The sequence below is a fragment of the Camelus dromedarius genome, chromosome 21, assembly GCF_036321535.1.
Source record: "Camelus dromedarius isolate mCamDro1 chromosome 21, mCamDro1.pat, whole genome shotgun sequence".
Classification (NCBI taxonomy): Eukaryota; Metazoa; Chordata; class Mammalia; order Artiodactyla; family Camelidae; genus Camelus; species Camelus dromedarius.
This window is the reverse complement of record NC_087456.1, coordinates 11,337,029-11,354,723: the sequence shown is the minus strand read 5'-3', so window position 1 is coordinate 11,354,723 and position 17,695 is coordinate 11,337,029. Positions and strand designations below refer to the sequence as shown.

The window sequence follows — 17,695 nt, the reverse complement described above, 5'->3', positions numbered from 1 at the left end:
GCACGAGGAACTAGGCGGTGGACAACCACCAAAGTGGTGAGCAAAGTGGGACACTGTTAGTGATGTGATTTGCAAAAATTCATGAATTTGACATAGAGACAGGGAAGACATTAGGAGACGACGGCTTATAGTAGAAATGAGAGGTGTAAAGGTGTGGGCAGAATAAACCAGGGCAGAAGTAGGGACAAATAAATAAAACATGGGACATCCATTTAAATTTGAATTTCATGTAAACAAAGAATGATTTTTAGCTTAAGTATTTCCAGAATATTGAATGGGGCATATGTATATGAAAATGTACCCATTTATCTGAAATTCAGATTTGACTGGGTGTCCCTTGTTTTTATTTGCTGAATCTGGCAGGATGGGCCAGGTGGCTGAGACATTCTGGGAGGAGAGCCTGAAAGGCTGTCAATAATAGGATGTGGGGAGATAAGAGAGGTGATTCTGACATCCAGGTGGGTGGGGAGATGGAGGCATTGGCGACAGAAGAAAGCTAAGTCAGGAGGAGAGACAGAAAGGGGATGAACTTGGTTTTGGCTTGTTGCATTTAAGGGCCAGTGGGGCTTCCTAGGGGAGTGCTCAACAGCTACTCAGAAAGGCGGGTCTGTAACTGGGGGAAAAGTCAGGGCTTAAGACAGAGATTTAGGATTCAGAGGAAGGAATCAAAAGTAGGGGGATGGGGGAGTGACAGGTGCAAAGAGAACACAGGAATGTCTTTCTAAATGACCAAGTATTTCAGAGCATTTTAAAAGAAATGAGAGTGTAGTCATTCCAAATGCTCACAAGGAATTTTAAATGATATTAGAAACTCTTGTGATAAGTAAAGTAAGTAAATTACAATGTTTTAATGCAATATGATCTCAACCATGTGGGGAGAAACATTCGTAGATAAAAGTCCACGTCTTCACCACACCACGTTATATTCGATAACTTTGGTTTTTGAGACCCCAGGAGATTTTCATTTTCTTTTTTTTATATTCATCTGTCTTTCAAGTCTTCTTGAAAAGAACACTATGCTACTTTCAAAATCAGGATTTTTTTTTCGTTTCATTTTAAAGTAAATCTTGAGAAAGTCAGCTTCATTCCAAGTTTCACATATCTTTCTGATTATTAGGATACAGTTTGAAAGAATAACATTTTATTTTTCAAAAAGAAGTCTGGACAGCATTTCTTTTGTTACTTCCTGATCCAATCAAAAATGCCATTTATTTCAGTGGGCACTCCCGAACCCCTCCTTCAAACTGTTCTTGATAAGAAGGGTGGTTAAACAATGGAAAGAGAAGGGCTTCTTTAGCAATGCAGCAGCTTTGTGTAAATCTTCATAATGTTAGAGATGGAGAAACTAAGTCCTTGACAGAGATGTTTCCCAGGATTATGACGAGGGGGTGAGGGGGGCGGCCCCACTTCCTGTGACGCTTTGCTCCTCGTGGCCCCGGGGACTTGCTGAAGTTGCTGCGTGAATATTACTGCCATGCACCAGATGATAATGTCACTTACTCATGCTCAGCACAAGGGGAGGAATCTACGTTTAAGTGTCTCTCTAAACACTCCAGTCCAGCATTAATATTCATATAGCTGTTCCATCAACTGAAGCGATGGTATTAAGTCCACAATCCTAGCGAGGAGCCATAGTGTGAATCATCTAGAGCTTCAGAAATGCGAAAGCATTTATTTTAAATAATATGTGCGTCACCTGATAGAGAGTAGGGGTGTAGACCAGGTTTTCTTTCCTAGTTCTCTTTTTGCTTGACCAGTTTTAAAAAAGTTGGTTTGCAGTTCCTGAAGACACAGTGAGTTAGGGGAGTTGACAGAGCTTTCTAAAGGAAATTCTTATAGCTTGAGAGCCCAGAGGGGACTGGTTAAATCAAAAATGATGGCACATCAAGGCAGTTGTTATGATGATGCTATATGAAGTTTTATTGGCAGGCAAAATGTTTCAAATATAATGTTAAGTGGGGAAAAAAGCAGAATATATAACTATATAAGCAGTAACCTCAACTACATAAAAATGCGTGTATGGGCGGAAGAAAGATGAAGAATGTAACAAAATGTTAACTGAAGTTTTCTGGGTAGTGGTCTTAAGAGCTGGTATTTTTCTGTTTTCCAATATCTTTCACTTATTTTCGATAATGTACATACATTCTTTTATAAACAAAAGAAGGGAGAAAATCAAGTCAATTTTTCATTCTTACTTGTAGCAATCTTAGAAAATTATCACCCGCCTTCAGTGGAAGATGTGTGATCTGTTTACTTAGTGGAGAGATATTCGGCTAATTTAATTTTATCTCATTGCCGTTGTGAAGAACAGAAGAATTGTCACGATGTTTCCAAGCCATTGCTTTAATGTGACCACTTATGTGTGGGCCCCCATTCAGACAGCAGTGCCAGCATTGCTTGCTCATGCTTGGTATAGTCTCCACAAGGAAGGCTGGTGGCCTATATTCTGGTTAAATTTTAATTTCAGGTTTAATTTTAAGGAGAACATTTGTATCATAGAGTAATTTCTAACATCCATCATCTTTATTTTTCTTTTTAAATTCATCCATAAATTTTCAGCTTAGCCTGAGGCTGGATCAGAGTGAATTACGGGAATGTTTCTAAGCAGGTCAGTAAATTCCTTCTGGAGTCAGGCTGGCAATGTAGCTTCCTGAGGATGCTCAGGTTCTTGCCCTCAGACCGGGAACCAGTCCTGTCCTCAGAGTCATCCATCCTAACGCATTCTAAGTCTTTCAAATCCTGGCCCACCTTATGCTGTTCCACTCAGACCCATCTTTTCGTTAGTGCCTTGATTTGTACATTCCATAAACATGCCAGGTATAGTACTGGGAATTGGAGATACAACAGTAAACCCAATAAACACACTTGGCCTAGAGCTAACTGTCTCACCAGGGAGACAGACAAGTGAAGATGCACTTTCACTTATATAATGTAGTGCCAAGACTTATCATAAGACAGGCATCTAATCCAGCCCAGCCAGGAGAAATCAAAAAAGGCTTCCTGACAGAGGTGACATCTGAGCTGAGACTACCATGATGGATTGCATTTCACCAGGTGCGGCAGTGGTGGGGGCTTTGGAGAACATATTCCAAACCAGCTCTCTTCATTCCCAGCCATCCAACTTTCCCCCTTGCTGTTTGGAAGGATTGTCCAGCTCTTTCCTGTCTAAATTCTCTTGCCTCACTGTAAAATGCCAGCTCCATTCCCTTTTTCTCTATGTAATCTCCATAGTCCTGTCTAGGTCAGCCTCCTACATACCTTGGATTACATTTTTGTTTGTTTTAACTTCATTGTTACACACACTCCTTACAGTGTAAGTCCCTTGTATGTAGTGATGATTCAAACCTCTTGTTAGATCTCCCTTAATCACTGCATCACTGCCTGATCTGTAATAGGTTGGGCCGAATTGCTGAACTGGATTGAATTGTGGGCAGAAGTGAAGTGTAACCCCACCTCTGGATCTAATAGCTGCCTGGGAGCGTGAGAGGCAGTTCATATCGGACCTGACGTATGGCGTTACAGGTTCTTGTGTGAGTTTCATTGACCGGATTCGACCCACATCAGTGTCCCATCCCTAACACAGAGATGGTTTGCAGACGAGCAGACCAATTGCTCTCCTTGGTACCAACTTGAAAAGAAAACAAATGGTTCTTGAACAACCCCGAGCTTTCCTTCAAAACCTAACATGAGACCAAACTTTTCTAGAAGGAGAAATGGGGTGAGCTGTGCTCCTGTCCCCAGAGCCACAGACTCCTGAGTATCTCCAGTCCCCGCTTTCTTTGTTGGCAAAAGAAATCCAATAAAACATGTTGGCTCAGCACCCGACACCACAACACAACCCGATACAATCTGGCACTTAAAGCTAAAGCTTTACTCCTAGGAGTCAATCTTTCTGGCTTGGAAGGGAAGGCAAGTTGATGAGATTTCCACTCTGTCTGTCTGTCTGTCTGTCTTTGATGTACATCCTCACGTCTCTAAGCTGCAGCAGGTGAAGCAGAAGTCCCAGACTGCCAGCAGCATTTTTTCTTTTCAGTAAGAACAAGAGGAGCTTTGTGGCTTCACTACAGAGAAGAGGAGGCAAAATTTACAAGGTGTCAGGACCCTGCTTGCCATTCTTCCCTGCCATGGGCTCAGACGATGCATGGGGGAGAGTTGAGTGTTCCAGGATAAGTTTGAAAGCTGGGCTTTAGCACTTTTGGAGTGAGGTACATAGCAGGTGCCTGAAGCGCGTCGCTGGCTGGCACCTGGCCTGACGCACAGTGACTCCTCAGCAGATCCTGGCCCCCTGCTCTGCAGTCAGGGCTGATCTGGAAGGCAGGTGGGTACCACCAAGTTGTTAAGCTCACGTCACTGGAGCTTTTGCTCTGAATGTGCTGCTGGAACCTCCATCATCATGTTACGTACTACCCAGTCCTTCAGACACATGGAAACCCAGGTGTTTTCCTGGAGCAGGTGTGTCTGTTCCTCCCCCATAGAGCCCAACACACTGTGCTGCCCCACTGGACTGTGGACTCTGAATTGGCTAGGATACAGGTTCAGCCTCTCCAATAAAAACCCAAAATAATAGAGGCTTAGACAAGACAGAAACTTGTTTTTGTCTCATTGTAGCTAGCTGTCCAGGTCTAAGACGGCTGGGGTGGCAACTTCATGGCATCAGGCATTCAGCTTCCTTCTAGCCTGTTGCTTCGTCCTAACTGGGTTGTCACCTTGGCCTCGTGGTCTAAGAGAGCTCACGTCTTGTTCCAGCCAGGGGGGTTGGGGGAGAGAGGAAGGGTGGAGCATGACCTGAGAGGTCACCTCAGGTCACATTTCTCTGCACCCCTCCCCTTAACCAGAGCTCGGACAAGTGGCCACACTTCACCGTGGTGAAGTCTTTATTCTGGTCATCTTTGCACCCAGCTAGAGGTCATGGATTCTATTTCCCCAAAAGGAGAGAACCGGTTCTGGGGAACATGTGGATCCCAAGGCCATGGTTTCTGAAGTTCAAAGCTGTCCAGATTTACCCTTTTTCCCATCACCGAGCATGGTGCCTGCCCAAGATTGAGCTCCCTAAATGTTGACCCTTGAAGAGGAAGCTGTTTGAGGGAGGGGACGCAGAGGACAGCCCGCAGGGAGCAGCGTGGAGCCTCTCCCAGGGTGGAGGCCACACAGTGGTGTGGGGAAACCCAGGCGGCCATGGGCCATATTTTGAACCGCTCTGGAGCTCTTTCTTTCTTTCTTTCTTTCTTTCTTTCTTTCTTTCTTTCTTTCTTTCTTTCTTTCTTTCTTTCTTTCTTTCTTTCTTTCTTTCTTTCTTTCTTTCTTTCTTTCTTTCTTTCTTTCTTTCTTTCTTTCTTTCTTTCTTTCTTTCTTTCTTTCTTTCTTTTTCTTTCTCTCTCTCTTTCTTTCTTTCTCTTTCTTTCTTTCTTTCTTTCTTTCTTTCTTTCTTTCTCTTTCTTTCTTTCTTTCTTTCTTTCTTTCTTTCTTTCTTTCTTTCTTTCTTTCTTTCTTTCTTTCTTTCTCTTCCTTCCTTCCTTCCTTCCTTTCTTTCTTCCTTTCTTCCTTATCTTTTTTATCTTTTTTATCTTTTTTATCTTTTTTATTGAGTTATAGTCATTTTACAATGTTGTGTCAAATCCCAGTGTAGAGCACAAATTTTCAGTTATACGTGAACGTACATTCATTGTCACATTCTCTTTCACTGTCACTCTTTAAAATGGGGCTGATGACCCCTGTGGAGTGGGCTTCACAAGGCCATCACAGGGATTTCTTCTTTCATTGTGGCTACTATTTATTGAGCACCTACTGGATGCCAAGCATAGTGCTAGGTGCTTTGGTCATGTTATTTCCTGTAAACTGTACAACAGCCCTACGGAGTAGGCATTATTACCAACGTTTTCCAGCTGAGTAACTCGACACCGGGAGTGGTTTAGTAAGATGCCCAGTGCCCTTGGTTTATTTACACATCCAACAACCATTGAGCACCTGCTGTGTGCAGCAATGACGGAAATGAGGAGTGTTTCCAGAGTGCCAAGGGCACACACAGTGGGGAGCTGCTCTCGCCAAGGGGTCAGGGAGGAGGTTTGGATGTGTGACAGGAGTTACCAAGACCAAGGAGCAGGCTGGAGTGTCCGAGGCAGGGCTGGGAAGGCCCTGAGATGAAATGGGAGCTGGCCTTGGAGGGTGTCTAAGAACCCCAACATGACTGGAGGCAGAGAGAGCGGAGGAGAGGCCAGCCAGGGCCCACTCAAGCCCCCAGCAGGGTGCACCTGAGCTTGAAGCCAGCTTGTCTGGCCCTGAAGCCTGTGCTGGGAGTGGCTGATAGAGTACTTAAATGTGCTGCGGGGAGTGCCAGGGGGCAGGGATTTGGGCAAATTCTCTTTGTGTCTCAGACAGGATGCTGAGGACCTGAATTTCCCATGCCCAGCGTGTATTGTGAATCCAGGAGGTCTGAGAACCATCATGTCCTTCTCATCCCACCACGGCCCTCCTGCACTAGCCAGCTCAGTGGGTGTGCGCAGTTGGCTCAGGGCTTGCCTGGAGAGATTAATCCAGCTCCTTTCCTGTGTCCCATAAGCAGACTTATCCCAAAGGCCAAGAGAGAGGACGGCGCTCCCCCAGGGCCTCACTAGATTACGCCAGTCTCTCAGTCACCTCTCACCATCCTGTGCACTGAATGACAAGTCCTCTCTAGACCTGAAATGGCTTGAGGGCAAGAGACTTCCTGATGCCCCAGAGAGGAGGAATTAAGTCACTCAGGTGGGCTGAGGGGTCTGGCCCTCATCAAATCCTGGGTTTCTGGCACCAGTTTCTGCTCCCTGGATGGAGTCCCCAACAGTGTAGTGAACCCAGGTCTTAGGTGAGTTTGTGGCTGAATGAGGAGACGAGGCACTTTCCCTCGAAGGACTGCAAAGCATACTGTCCACACATTCATCTCTATAGGCAAGTGAAGGAGCAGATAATCCCAAACACGGGGTAACCCAGAGGCTTCTGAATGGCTTTCATTCCTGCTAAAGAGTGTATTCTGTGCCCCAGAGCCTTGGCACATGCAATTCCCGCCCCTTGGAATCATCTCTTTGTTACATCTTTATGCTGGTTCTCTGGGACTCAACCTTTAGATCTCAGCTCAGACCCCACACCTTCTGAAAGCCTGAGCTTGAGCTAGGTACCCCTCCTGCACTCCCCCCGTCACAGCCCCTGACACATTATAATCCCGAGTCTCTAGTTTGCGCTTTGTCTCCCTGCTCCACCTCAGCCCCAGAGCAGTGCCTACCAAGAGTTGCGTGAATGACTGAATGAGTGAATGGCTTCTGATTGGGGTGGGCCTAGACATGGCTGAGGATTTTAGCAGCATGTGATGACTTTAACTGCAAGATTATGTTTTGCTTAGTCCGGGATACCACCATGAGTGGTCCTTGTAAGATGACACCATAGGGAATGGCGGAGAGAAGTAGCTGGAAATTTCATTTTTGCTCTGGACCCCCCAAGCTCAGTCAGAGCCTCTCTTTGAATAAACAGGACTTTTTCTCAAGTGTTCCACACACAGTTGTCCATTTCAGAGCTAGATTGCTCCCTGCCACTCGAACATTCGGTTAGGCTGTGGATCTTGTCAGGGTTCCCAGTCCCAGCACCTCTTGACTTGTCCCTTATCACCCTCTTAACCCTCCTCACCCTCATCCTCCTCCCTGCTTCAGCCCCCTCAAGTGTCTGTTCCAGCCTCTGCCCTCATTGCACTAACTTGTCTGCAGGATCTTGGTTTCGTCCTGTGCGGATGTTTCTTCCTTCTCCCTGGGCCACCTTAACGCTGTGTCCCAACTTCCACCTCTGTTTTGTGAATGTTCTTCAGCCCCGTGGTTGTACCCTGAGGGTTAGTTCTGTCTACTGCGAAAGTGGAGGCGCAGTAAAGACAGGCATATAGTTGGGGTGGGAGGAGGAGGAGGATTAATTATCACAAGGATGTTTGCTTGGAGTTTTAATCAGACTGCCTTGCTTTTGCTTTCCCCCCCTCCTTTTTTTCCTTTTTCTTTTCCCCCAGCTCAGAACATCCACTTAGAATGTATTTTAGAAACTTAGAATGTTAGGTCTGAGCATTCTGCCCCCAGCGCCTCAGTGTAATAAATAAATCAATAAGTTAATTGCCTCAAGAAGTTTGATGGCTGAGTGCATTGGGGTACCTTTTGTTCTCCAGTGAACAGTCATTTCAGACTAGGGAGCGAGAAATGAATGTAGGTGCAGGGCTTGTCCTGGCCTCTGATTCGTAACCCTGACCTGGAAAGTCATTATTCCAGCAATGTGTGTAACTTACAAGCCTCCTGCCAAATGCTCTGCGTCCCTGACGGTTTTCCCAAGTTCGGTGCGTCATAAATACATTTCTCATTTGCCCGAGTACTCTTGGGTTTGTTTTGAATCTGACAGGTCCTCTGACATGGGATTCTTAAATCTCACTAACATCATTTATAGCAAAAATGTTGCCTTGACAGGAAGAAAGATTGTGTGATTTTCAGTTTGGGTTGAAAAATCAGATCCAAGTTATGACAACACTGAGGCTTCCTAGACCCTACAGATTAATCATGATTGTCTTACCGTGAAATACTTTTTGTAGTAGGAACCTGTCTCCATTTATTGTTTCTGTCAAAACCTCTGATTGGAAAACTTCTCACAGTGGGAATCTGTCATTTCTAAGGATGCACTGATTTATTTCCTGGTGTATTTCAACCAGAATATGGTTGCCCTTTGTTGTATGAAATAGGTATGCCCCTGAAGAGTTATTTATAAACTGAATTTTTACAGATAAATTCATACATTAAATACACACGAGGAGCTATTCTTTTACTTTATAGATTCTTTCATAATTAGAAAGACTACTCCCAGTTCATTTGAGAAATATAATGTTCACATATTGGGTTTTGTTTAAATGAAGCCATCTTAGTAAGAATCAGACAAGATTACCAGTGGTCTGCTCTCAATAGTTGGCTTAGTTGTACTACATTTCATTCTGATAGGAGACTGGGGAACTTGTAAAAGGGACTGAAGTGCCAGTTCAGAGCTGCAATGATTGGTGACATTCAGCTGGAACATTAGGTAAACTGTTAAGTAATTTCTCGTGGGTTTCTCAGCTTAGCATTTCATGATTCTGTGTATTCTGGTTATCTACTTCTGCTTAACCAAACACTCCTAAATGCAGTGGCTTAAGAAATGTATTCTTTCTCATCATTTTGTGGATTGTTTGGCTCAGCTGGTTGGTTCTCCCCTGAACTTCCCACATGTGGTTGCAGGCCAGCGTGGGCTGGGGCTGCAGTCATCTGAAGGCTCAACCGGGCTGAGTGACCAAGAGGGCTTGCTTACACGACTGGCAGAGGCTGCCTGGCAGCTGAGAAGTTAGGTGGGCTGTCCCCCAGGGCACTTACATGCGACCTCTTGTGTGGTCTTTTCAGAACGTGGTGGCTGGGTTCCAAGAGGGAGCATCCTCAGAGTAAGTGCTCCAAGAGACCCAGACAGAAGCTGCCAGGCTTCTTAGGACCTTGCCTGGAAATCCAAGCCCATCACTTCTGCCACATTCTGTTGATGAAGGCAAGGGGACCAAAGTAAGTTCAGATTCAAGGAAGGGGAATTTGGCTTTGCCTCTTGATGTAAGCTGCAGTGTATGGATAGGGTCCACTTTTTGACTGTGTACCATACTCCATGTCAGAAGAAGAGTGTCCTCCAGGAGAATCAGATTGCATAAATATGAGAGGCGTGAGAGGCAATGCAGTGCAGTGTAGAGAGATTATAGGATGCTGGAACGAACTGGTGAGGACTCCATGCTCCGGAGCACACACTGAATGAGCCTGTCTCCATGGGAGCCAGGTGGTATCTCACGGAGAGAAACGTTCCCATCTCCTGGGCCCTGCCCAAAGTTAGCCTGCTTCTATTACAGATTTTGAAAAACATCTGGTAAGGGAATTTAACTAACATTTTTAAAGACATATTTACCTAAAAGCTACCCCAAGCATGTTGCCTACTCACATTGAGTCAGTAAACCAACTTCGTAAATTCGCACTGCACCTTATTTTACAAACACGTAGGGAACTGTGAAATAACATGTCCAGCGCACTTGCTTTTCAGTTTATGTCATGGAGATGCTTAGAGAAGGCTGTACCTGTGGAGCACCTTATATACTTAGAGGGGACACTTTCTGGTGTTTGAGAAAAGGTCAAGTCCTGTCCAGGTGCTTAAAAGTCTAATTGCCTCCTTAGCCTGTGTTAGGAAAACAGTTGCCCTGTCAGTCACACAGCGTCACAGGTACCTGGGTCCTGGCTGTGGCGTGTGGCTGAGCTGGGTGCACGGGCTGACGGCTCTCTTGAGGATCGTCAGCTTGATTTTTCACCCTTGTAGCGTTGTTTCCTTCCACCCAAATACTCCTCTCTGGCTTCCTGGGGATTCAAATGTGTGTTTATCTGGACTGAAAATTTGGAGACGAGATAAACAGCATTTCAAGCTGTTTATAACCAGAGGCTGTGCCAGGAATGAATTAAGCTTTGCATTAGATGTATGTTAAAATACTAAGTCTCTGGGAAAGGTAGGAAGAATATCCTAGGCGTGAAAAGCAGAGGAGATTGATAGAAATTTGACCCAGAATATAGCTACATGGGATTAGTGCTCTATTGACTTGTTAAATATAGTCTCATGGAATGCTGCATAGAGGACCCTGACATGCCATTTACATTGGGCTTGTGTTTTTATACCACCAGGAGGGCATTTGGCAAGGCGGTGGGCATGGAAGGGGGTATGGGAGAGAGACTGAGGAATGAGGCACCACACAAACATAAACCTCAGGGCAGTGGACAAAGAGTGTCGAGTATGAACTTGAACTTCTTCCATGGAGCTCATTCTAAACGGGAGACACCTTCAGTTCTTCAGCTCCCGATGAAGAGCCCACACCTCCCCGTAGCAGCCTCATGCTGACCTCTCAGCCACATTAATGCAGATCCACAGCCTGCCTTCCTCCATCACTTCTCCTTTGCCTGAAAATAGTGTGAAAACTCCTACTATGTGCCAGACACTGTGTTAGTGGAGGGTTGAGACGTGGGGACTCTCATGTTGGGAGACTGACAAAAAAACAAGTAAATAGTACAGTTACAGGTTATAGCTGGTGTTTTGGAAAACTGGGGGTGACAAAGAATAACACAGGGTCCCCCTTTTGGAGAGGATGTTCAGGAGGTAACACGAATGATCCAGAGTCATTGGTTATACTTTGACGTGTGTCATATGGTCTTTTAAAATTTCTTTTTTTAACTTTACTTTTGTTTTTTGTTTTTTGGGTTTTTTTTTGGTGGTGGGGGCAGGTAGGTGATTAGGTTTTTATTTATTTATTTATGTACTTTAATGGGGGTACTGAGGATTGAACCCAGGACCTCATGCACGCTAAGCACGCCTCTACCACTGAGCTATACCCTCCCCCTACTTAAAGTTTCTTAAATTGCATGTTGTTAAGGTGCAAATTAAAATCAAATTTGCCTTTTCTGAGCCCAAGCCGTAGCCTGCCAAATGGGCAGCATTCTGGTAGACGGTAGTGGCCAGGCCCTTCCTGGCTGGCACCTGACTCATCACCACTTTCCCTCCTCAGGGAAAGGAGACGTGTTTGGAGATGTGTTCTGGAAGGAAGCCACCCTTGCCCAGTCCTGTGCCAACGTGCGGGCCTTGACCTACTGCGACCTGCATGTGATCAAACGGGACGCCCTGCAGAAAGTGCTGGAATTCTACACCGCCTTCTCCCATTCCTTCTCCCGGAACCTCATTCTCACCTACAACTTGAGGAAGAGGGTAAGTTAGCGGCTTCCTTTTGCCTTCTACCCAGAGCAGTGTCTGTGCACTTAGGATAATCGTGTGGGCCAGGAAAATCCTTTCGCTGTTGAGTTAAGTGGAGCAGTTGGTTCTGTAGAGGTTCTGTTCGTTGCCTGCCCTTCGGAGCTTTTGCTGTAAGACGGGAGAGGGGTGTTGCTGGATGAAAAGGTGGATTGATTCTGGTGCAGAAGGGGTTTGTTCACAAGTGTGTCTGTGGGCTTTTCTCCAGTAAAATCTAGACTGTCTAGTATTTTGAACAGGTGAGTTAAAAAATGAGGTTGTTAGTCAGCAAAATGGCTGAATAGGAAGACTTAGTTGATGGAAACTGAATTCTCCCTGGCAACTAGGACCCACTAAATGGTGTGAGGCTGTTAGCCAGCTGGTATTAATAATTTTTTTTAAAGATACGAAAAGGATTCAGTGGGGTCCAGAAAATAAGAAAGAGATGGAATCCGATTGCCTAGAGAATCTTTTGTATACAACTGCCAATTTAACTGGCTGAGAAATGAGTAGTAGTTTTTAAGAACCAGAAGATTTCTCATCTGAACTTGTTTCTTTTACCCTCATCAGAATTGCTCCATCTGTCTCTGGGAGGAATGAAATATGTGTCCTGTACTCCAGGTTTTCATGACCGGTTTTCTTGCATTTCATTTATCTCCTCTAGTTAAGGAGGTGGCTCTTGACCTATAGAAACCATCCAGGGAACTGTCATAGGAATCTTTCTAGAAATGGCCTCATGCTCTCCCCCCTCCCCAAAATGCTCCTCTTCTCATGGTACCTGTCTCTGTTAACATCGGCAGTATAGCCCCGGGGTTCCACCCTGCCATCATCACTGATACTTCTTTCCCATCTCCCGTGCCTTAGTTTACCCATCAGATCCTATTGGTTCCACCTGAGCTCTCAAACCTGAGTCCGCACTTTGCTTCCCCACTCAGGGCTCTCCCTGAGCTCTGGGACCACAGCGCCCCTGATCCCAAGCCTGCCCGTGTCTGGACCAAGCTGTAGTCTGCAAACGTACCCTCCCGTCTTCTGTCGCTCCTCAGTGCAGCGCTTCCCCCTTTGGCCATGTGCGTGACCTTAAAACCAAATTGAACCATGTCACTCCCCTCTGTGAGGACTTTTTGCTGCCACCCTAACTACAGAGCAGTGTCTACACACTTCAGCTTGGCTTATGTGGTTTTTCACATCTGCAGCCCGAGCGTAACCCCTGCACCCCAACGCCAGCCGCTCTTCCCACGCCCTGCTCTGCCACCCTGACCCATCATGAAGATGGCCCCGACCCTACCAGAGCTGTGTCTCTGCATGGGCTTTCTCAGCCTGGGGCTCCTTTCTCTCCTTCTGGGTGTGAAGGGTTCCCGTTAACCCTTAAGATTCTGCTGAAATGTTTATTTGTTTGCTCCTCAGACCCAGTCCATGCCAGCAGAACTAGACAAGGCATTTAAAACCGCATAGCTCTCAGTTCCCTAACTCTAGGAACCTAAAGTCTGAGAAAGAAGGCCCACAAAGGAAGAGTATGTGCAGTACGTGATGCTAAGTGCAATGAGTGTGATTTGTACAAGATGTCACGGGGATCATAAAGGAGGAGGCGGCTAGAGGAGGGGCCAGGGAGAAAAAGTTGGGGGTGGGGTGATACCTGAGCTGAGTCTTAAAGGATGAGTTTGCCAAGCAAAGAGACAGAGCAGGTGTTCCAGTTGGACGGGCAGTTTGGGTAAAGGCACAGAGAAACAAAACAGCCTTTTGCCTTCCAAGTTTTTTGTACAAAGTTCCAAACGCCTGTCATTGGGTTATCCCAACAATAGGCTTCTGCCTATTTAAAATTCCTTGAATTGCCTGGCCTTGTGAGTCCCTGCTCAGAGGCCTGGGAAGGCAAGGGCTTGGTGCCCTGGTGTCCCCCATGCCTAATGCAGTACAGGGAATTAAAAACATCTGGCGATGGCAGGGAGCAAGAGATGGGATCTCTGTGCCTCAGTTTCCACATCCTAAAATGGGAGATTGTGGCTGGATGACTTGTATGGTTCTGTCATTTGAAAGCTGGCCATTTAAATGCCAGTGGGGAAGGTGCTGTGGGGGAGAAACACACATTCACAGTTCTTCCTGGTTTATCTGGGAACATGGAATGCCTGCTGGTGATGCTTTTAGCCAAGTGGATTCTCTCAAAGTCTATTTTTTGACTTATTCCTTTTTATCAAAGCATGTTGATTACAGTCAGCTTTCAGTGTTGCCAATCATGTAGGTTGAAAAAAAGTGCAGTTTGGGTTATTTGGTGGAGTGATCATCTTGGAATAACTGTGGGTCGAGTAAACCTGTCTTAAAAAACAAGGACAACAACAGCGGGCCAGCGGTCAGATTGCTTTTCTAAGTGCAGAATGATTGACAGCTCTGCAGAAGAGAAGCCTCAGGGGCCACATATTTGAAGGGCTGTTGTGAAGGAGCATTAGGCATGGTCTGTGTGGCCAAAGGTGCAGAGGAAGAACCAAAGTGTAAGAAAGACCTTGGAAAAGATCAGCGCTGCCCAGTGAATGCAGTAGGCAGCTCTGAGTGGCATCTGGTTTCTTGCCCTGAAGACACTTAGGCGTTCCCCCCCAGAAAGCCTGCAGAGACATTGTGGAGGGGACTTCGACACCAGTGGAGAGTCAAATCAGTTGACCTTCAGATGTCTTTCCAGTCTCAAATGCTGTGAGTCTGGCATGGATCCAAGAGAATTTTAGTGAGATCCTTTATATAAAGAGATAGCCATTCTTTTTCTTGGAAAAAAAAAAAGAGGCTTGTCATTTTGGGATGTTCATTGTCATCTCTCATTGTGTCCTTCTGAGAATTAATTCCTCGTCACACAGGGCATAGAAGATGGGAACATTACATGCATGAATCATTCTTGTAGCTATTTTTTTTCTGGCAAAGTGAAGTGTATTCTTGTGGCTGTTTCTATCTTGGCAGAATCGAGCACGTTATTTGCAAAGATTGCTGAGAACACAGTGCCTTTGACATCTGTTTGGGGAGTTGTTTGGTCTTGAAGCTCTCCTCCAGTGCACAGCAAGGATTCTGCACTGGAAGGGGCCCCAATGACCATCCAGTCTCTCTTCCATTTCCCCACCACCCTCATTTCATAAATGCGACATTTTATAGAGAGATCATAGAGTTGGATTGATAAAGAAAGAATTGGAGCCGGAAACAACTCATTGACCAACCTCTTCCTGCTTCTCACAGCTTCACGACTGACCCTGGCCTCTGTACTCCAAGCTTCACCCCATTATCCCTAAACCCATGCATATGAGCACCGCCCAGCCCCCAGGACTGCTCCTGGGACCTAACTCAGGAAGGATCTGTTACCTTCCTCTATTTCCTCCAATGACACCTGAGGTCAAGGGCAAGGATGAAGGAGGTGGAACCTGAAGGTCAATCCAGTACTTGGACCTTTGGTTTTCCTTGCCTGCGGGCTCTGAGCCAGATGAGCCCTCAGTCTGCATCCTGCTCTGTCACTTGGTGCTTCTGCAAGCTCTCAGTGCTTTCTCATGCAGAAAATGGGGATGTGGAAAATGGTCCACCTTGTAGGATAATTGCGAGCATTAAATAAGATGAAACTTGCAAAACTCCTACAGACAGGATATTAAATCGTATTATTATTTTGTTTTGTCCGCTTGACACCCTATTCTTTCTTCTCTTGTGATTCTGCCTTTGCAAATACAGGATACTCGCCCTGCAGGATGCTCTGTTGGGGGGTGTTACCCCAGGGTTCTCTGCAGCAAAGAAGGGGCCAACTGCTATGACCTCACTGTCCGTTTAGCTCCTGTCCATGGAGAGGCCAGTACTCACCCATTTTTTTGGCCAGTTCCATTCTTGGAGGGAAAAATTAGGTTGTTCTGACATCTTAGTTACCAGGGCATGAGTATTTTGCCAAGAGGAAAGTTCAGCCTCCTTCTTTCTTCTGGGGGAGATGGCATGTAGTTGTCCATGAAAAGAAGGTGAAGGGGCACCTTCCTCATCCCAGACCCTCGGCTTTCTAGGGTGCCAGATTCTCTGGGCATTTTCCTATAGGCAATCAGAGCTTTGCACACAGTGAATAGTAATATTATTACGAGCTCCAGATACGTCAGTGTCAGCGTGTGTTTTATGTCAGCTTATTAAATCCTCAGAACAGCCTCATGACATTATAGGATCAGCTCCATTTCTCAAGGGCATAAACCTCCCCATGGAAAAGAGAATCACTTTTCCAAGGTCACCCACCCAGCTAATAAGTGGTAGATTCCTAAAGCCACATGTGTCCCTGACCCTAGTAAGCAGCACGGCACCCTCTGGTGGGTCTCCTGTAAGTATGGTTCTCCGTTTTTCCCATAATGGTATTCTTTGGCTTCTGCTTTCTCCCCGATGCCACAGGGGTGGCAGAGATTGTCTCCAAAGTATCTCCAACGGCCTCTGGTCTCCTGCAGAACACTCAGAAAACTGTACAGTACACCACAGTCTGGTCCCAAACACTTTGAGAAGTGTTTTCCCCTCCGAGTGACAGCCGCACTGTTGCTGAGTGTGCTGGCGAGGCGTGCCTGGGCAGCAGGTCAGCCTGGCCATGATGTTAGTACTGTGAAGAAGAGTTCCCGCTTTGGACTTAAGGACCTGGATTTGAACCCTGGTGTGGCTTTCTGCCCTTGTGTAAAGTACTGAACTATTCTAAGCCTCAGTTTCCTCATCTGTGAAAAGGGTCTAATTAAAGTCCCTCCTAACTAAGTTTCTTGAGAAGATCACATATGTTAAAAAAAAAATGACATAGTGCCTGTGGGAACCACTCACTAAATATTTGTTCCCTTCTTTTCTCCACCGCCTGTCCTCTCCTTCCACCTTCAATCTAAGAGGTTCTGAGTTCATGCTTTGCTCCCCTCCGTTGTTAACCAGATGCTTTCTTGAATCAGTGTTTCACTTGGGCTCTAGTCTCCTTACAACCAGAGATGAGGTCTTACTTCCTGGATGCTGGCTAGGCGATCAGTCCTCTGACTCACCGTTAGGACAGTAGAGGAAATGCCTGCAATTAAATGATGTACAGCAGACAAGCAATTAGGTAATTAACAGCAGTCAGTACATGGGATAATTGGCATGTAGGTAATTAGCAGGGTGGTTCTCATTCTCTGTATATGAGGCTTTATTTCTAAAGCCAATATTGTTGTGTTTTGGAGTATGTTTTGCATCATGTTTGCCTATAGTAATTTGTTCCAGGATGGATTTTTCTTAGCTCAGTAAGGTCCCAACCCAGTGAGTCCGGGAGGGAGCTGGGACTATAGTTACTGGTGGTTTCAAAGCAGGAGCCTCCTGAAGCCCGTTTTCTAAAACCAAGGTTGCCATAGTGAACTGTCTTGAATACTACATGTACATTTCCGGCCCACTTTCACCAAAGGGCATTTTATTCTGGAGAAGAGATCAAAGCCCTGGGGGCTTGGAGAGAGCTCTGCTTATAAGTGGCATTGGAAAGCCTTTAAATTTTCTCCCTGAACAAATTCTTGTGGAAGGTTGGTAAGATGGGAAGACAGCAAAGCCGGGTGTTTAGAAACGCCCCCCCCTACCTCACTGAATCACTGAGTTTTTTAAACAATCCCTACGTAGCCCATATTTTCCTTGTCATTCCTCCACAGTGAGGGCTTCGGTGGAATTAAAGTCATCTATTAGACTGTCAAGCTATAAAGATAAGTTTAAAATCAGGGTGTTGGAATTAGGGGTGGGGAAGGGGCCAGATGCTGTGAGTGATAAGACCATAATTCTTTCAGGACAACAGAATATAAATCAAAGTCCTTTTGTTTTTTTTTCCTCAAGAGGATCAGGAGTGATGTTAGGGACCTGTGTGGACTTCCATGAATTTTCAGGGATCCTCCCTAGTACCCCCCCAAAACATAGCAGAACCCCACGTGATCCTGGG

General features: G+C 45.7%; 1 protein-coding gene across 1 annotated transcript in view; it reads left to right on the top strand.

The window, feature by feature from the left end:
* KCNH1 (potassium voltage-gated channel subfamily H member 1) overlaps positions 1-17,695 on the top strand; it is a 332,954-nt gene that overhangs the window by 245,525 nt on the left and 69,734 nt on the right. Inside the window, exon 10 of the mRNA XM_031438629.2 lies at positions 11,585-11,781. Coding sequence (XP_031294489.2) covers positions 11,585-11,781 — 197 coding nt within the window. The remainder of the gene's footprint in view (positions 1-11,584; positions 11,782-17,695) is intronic.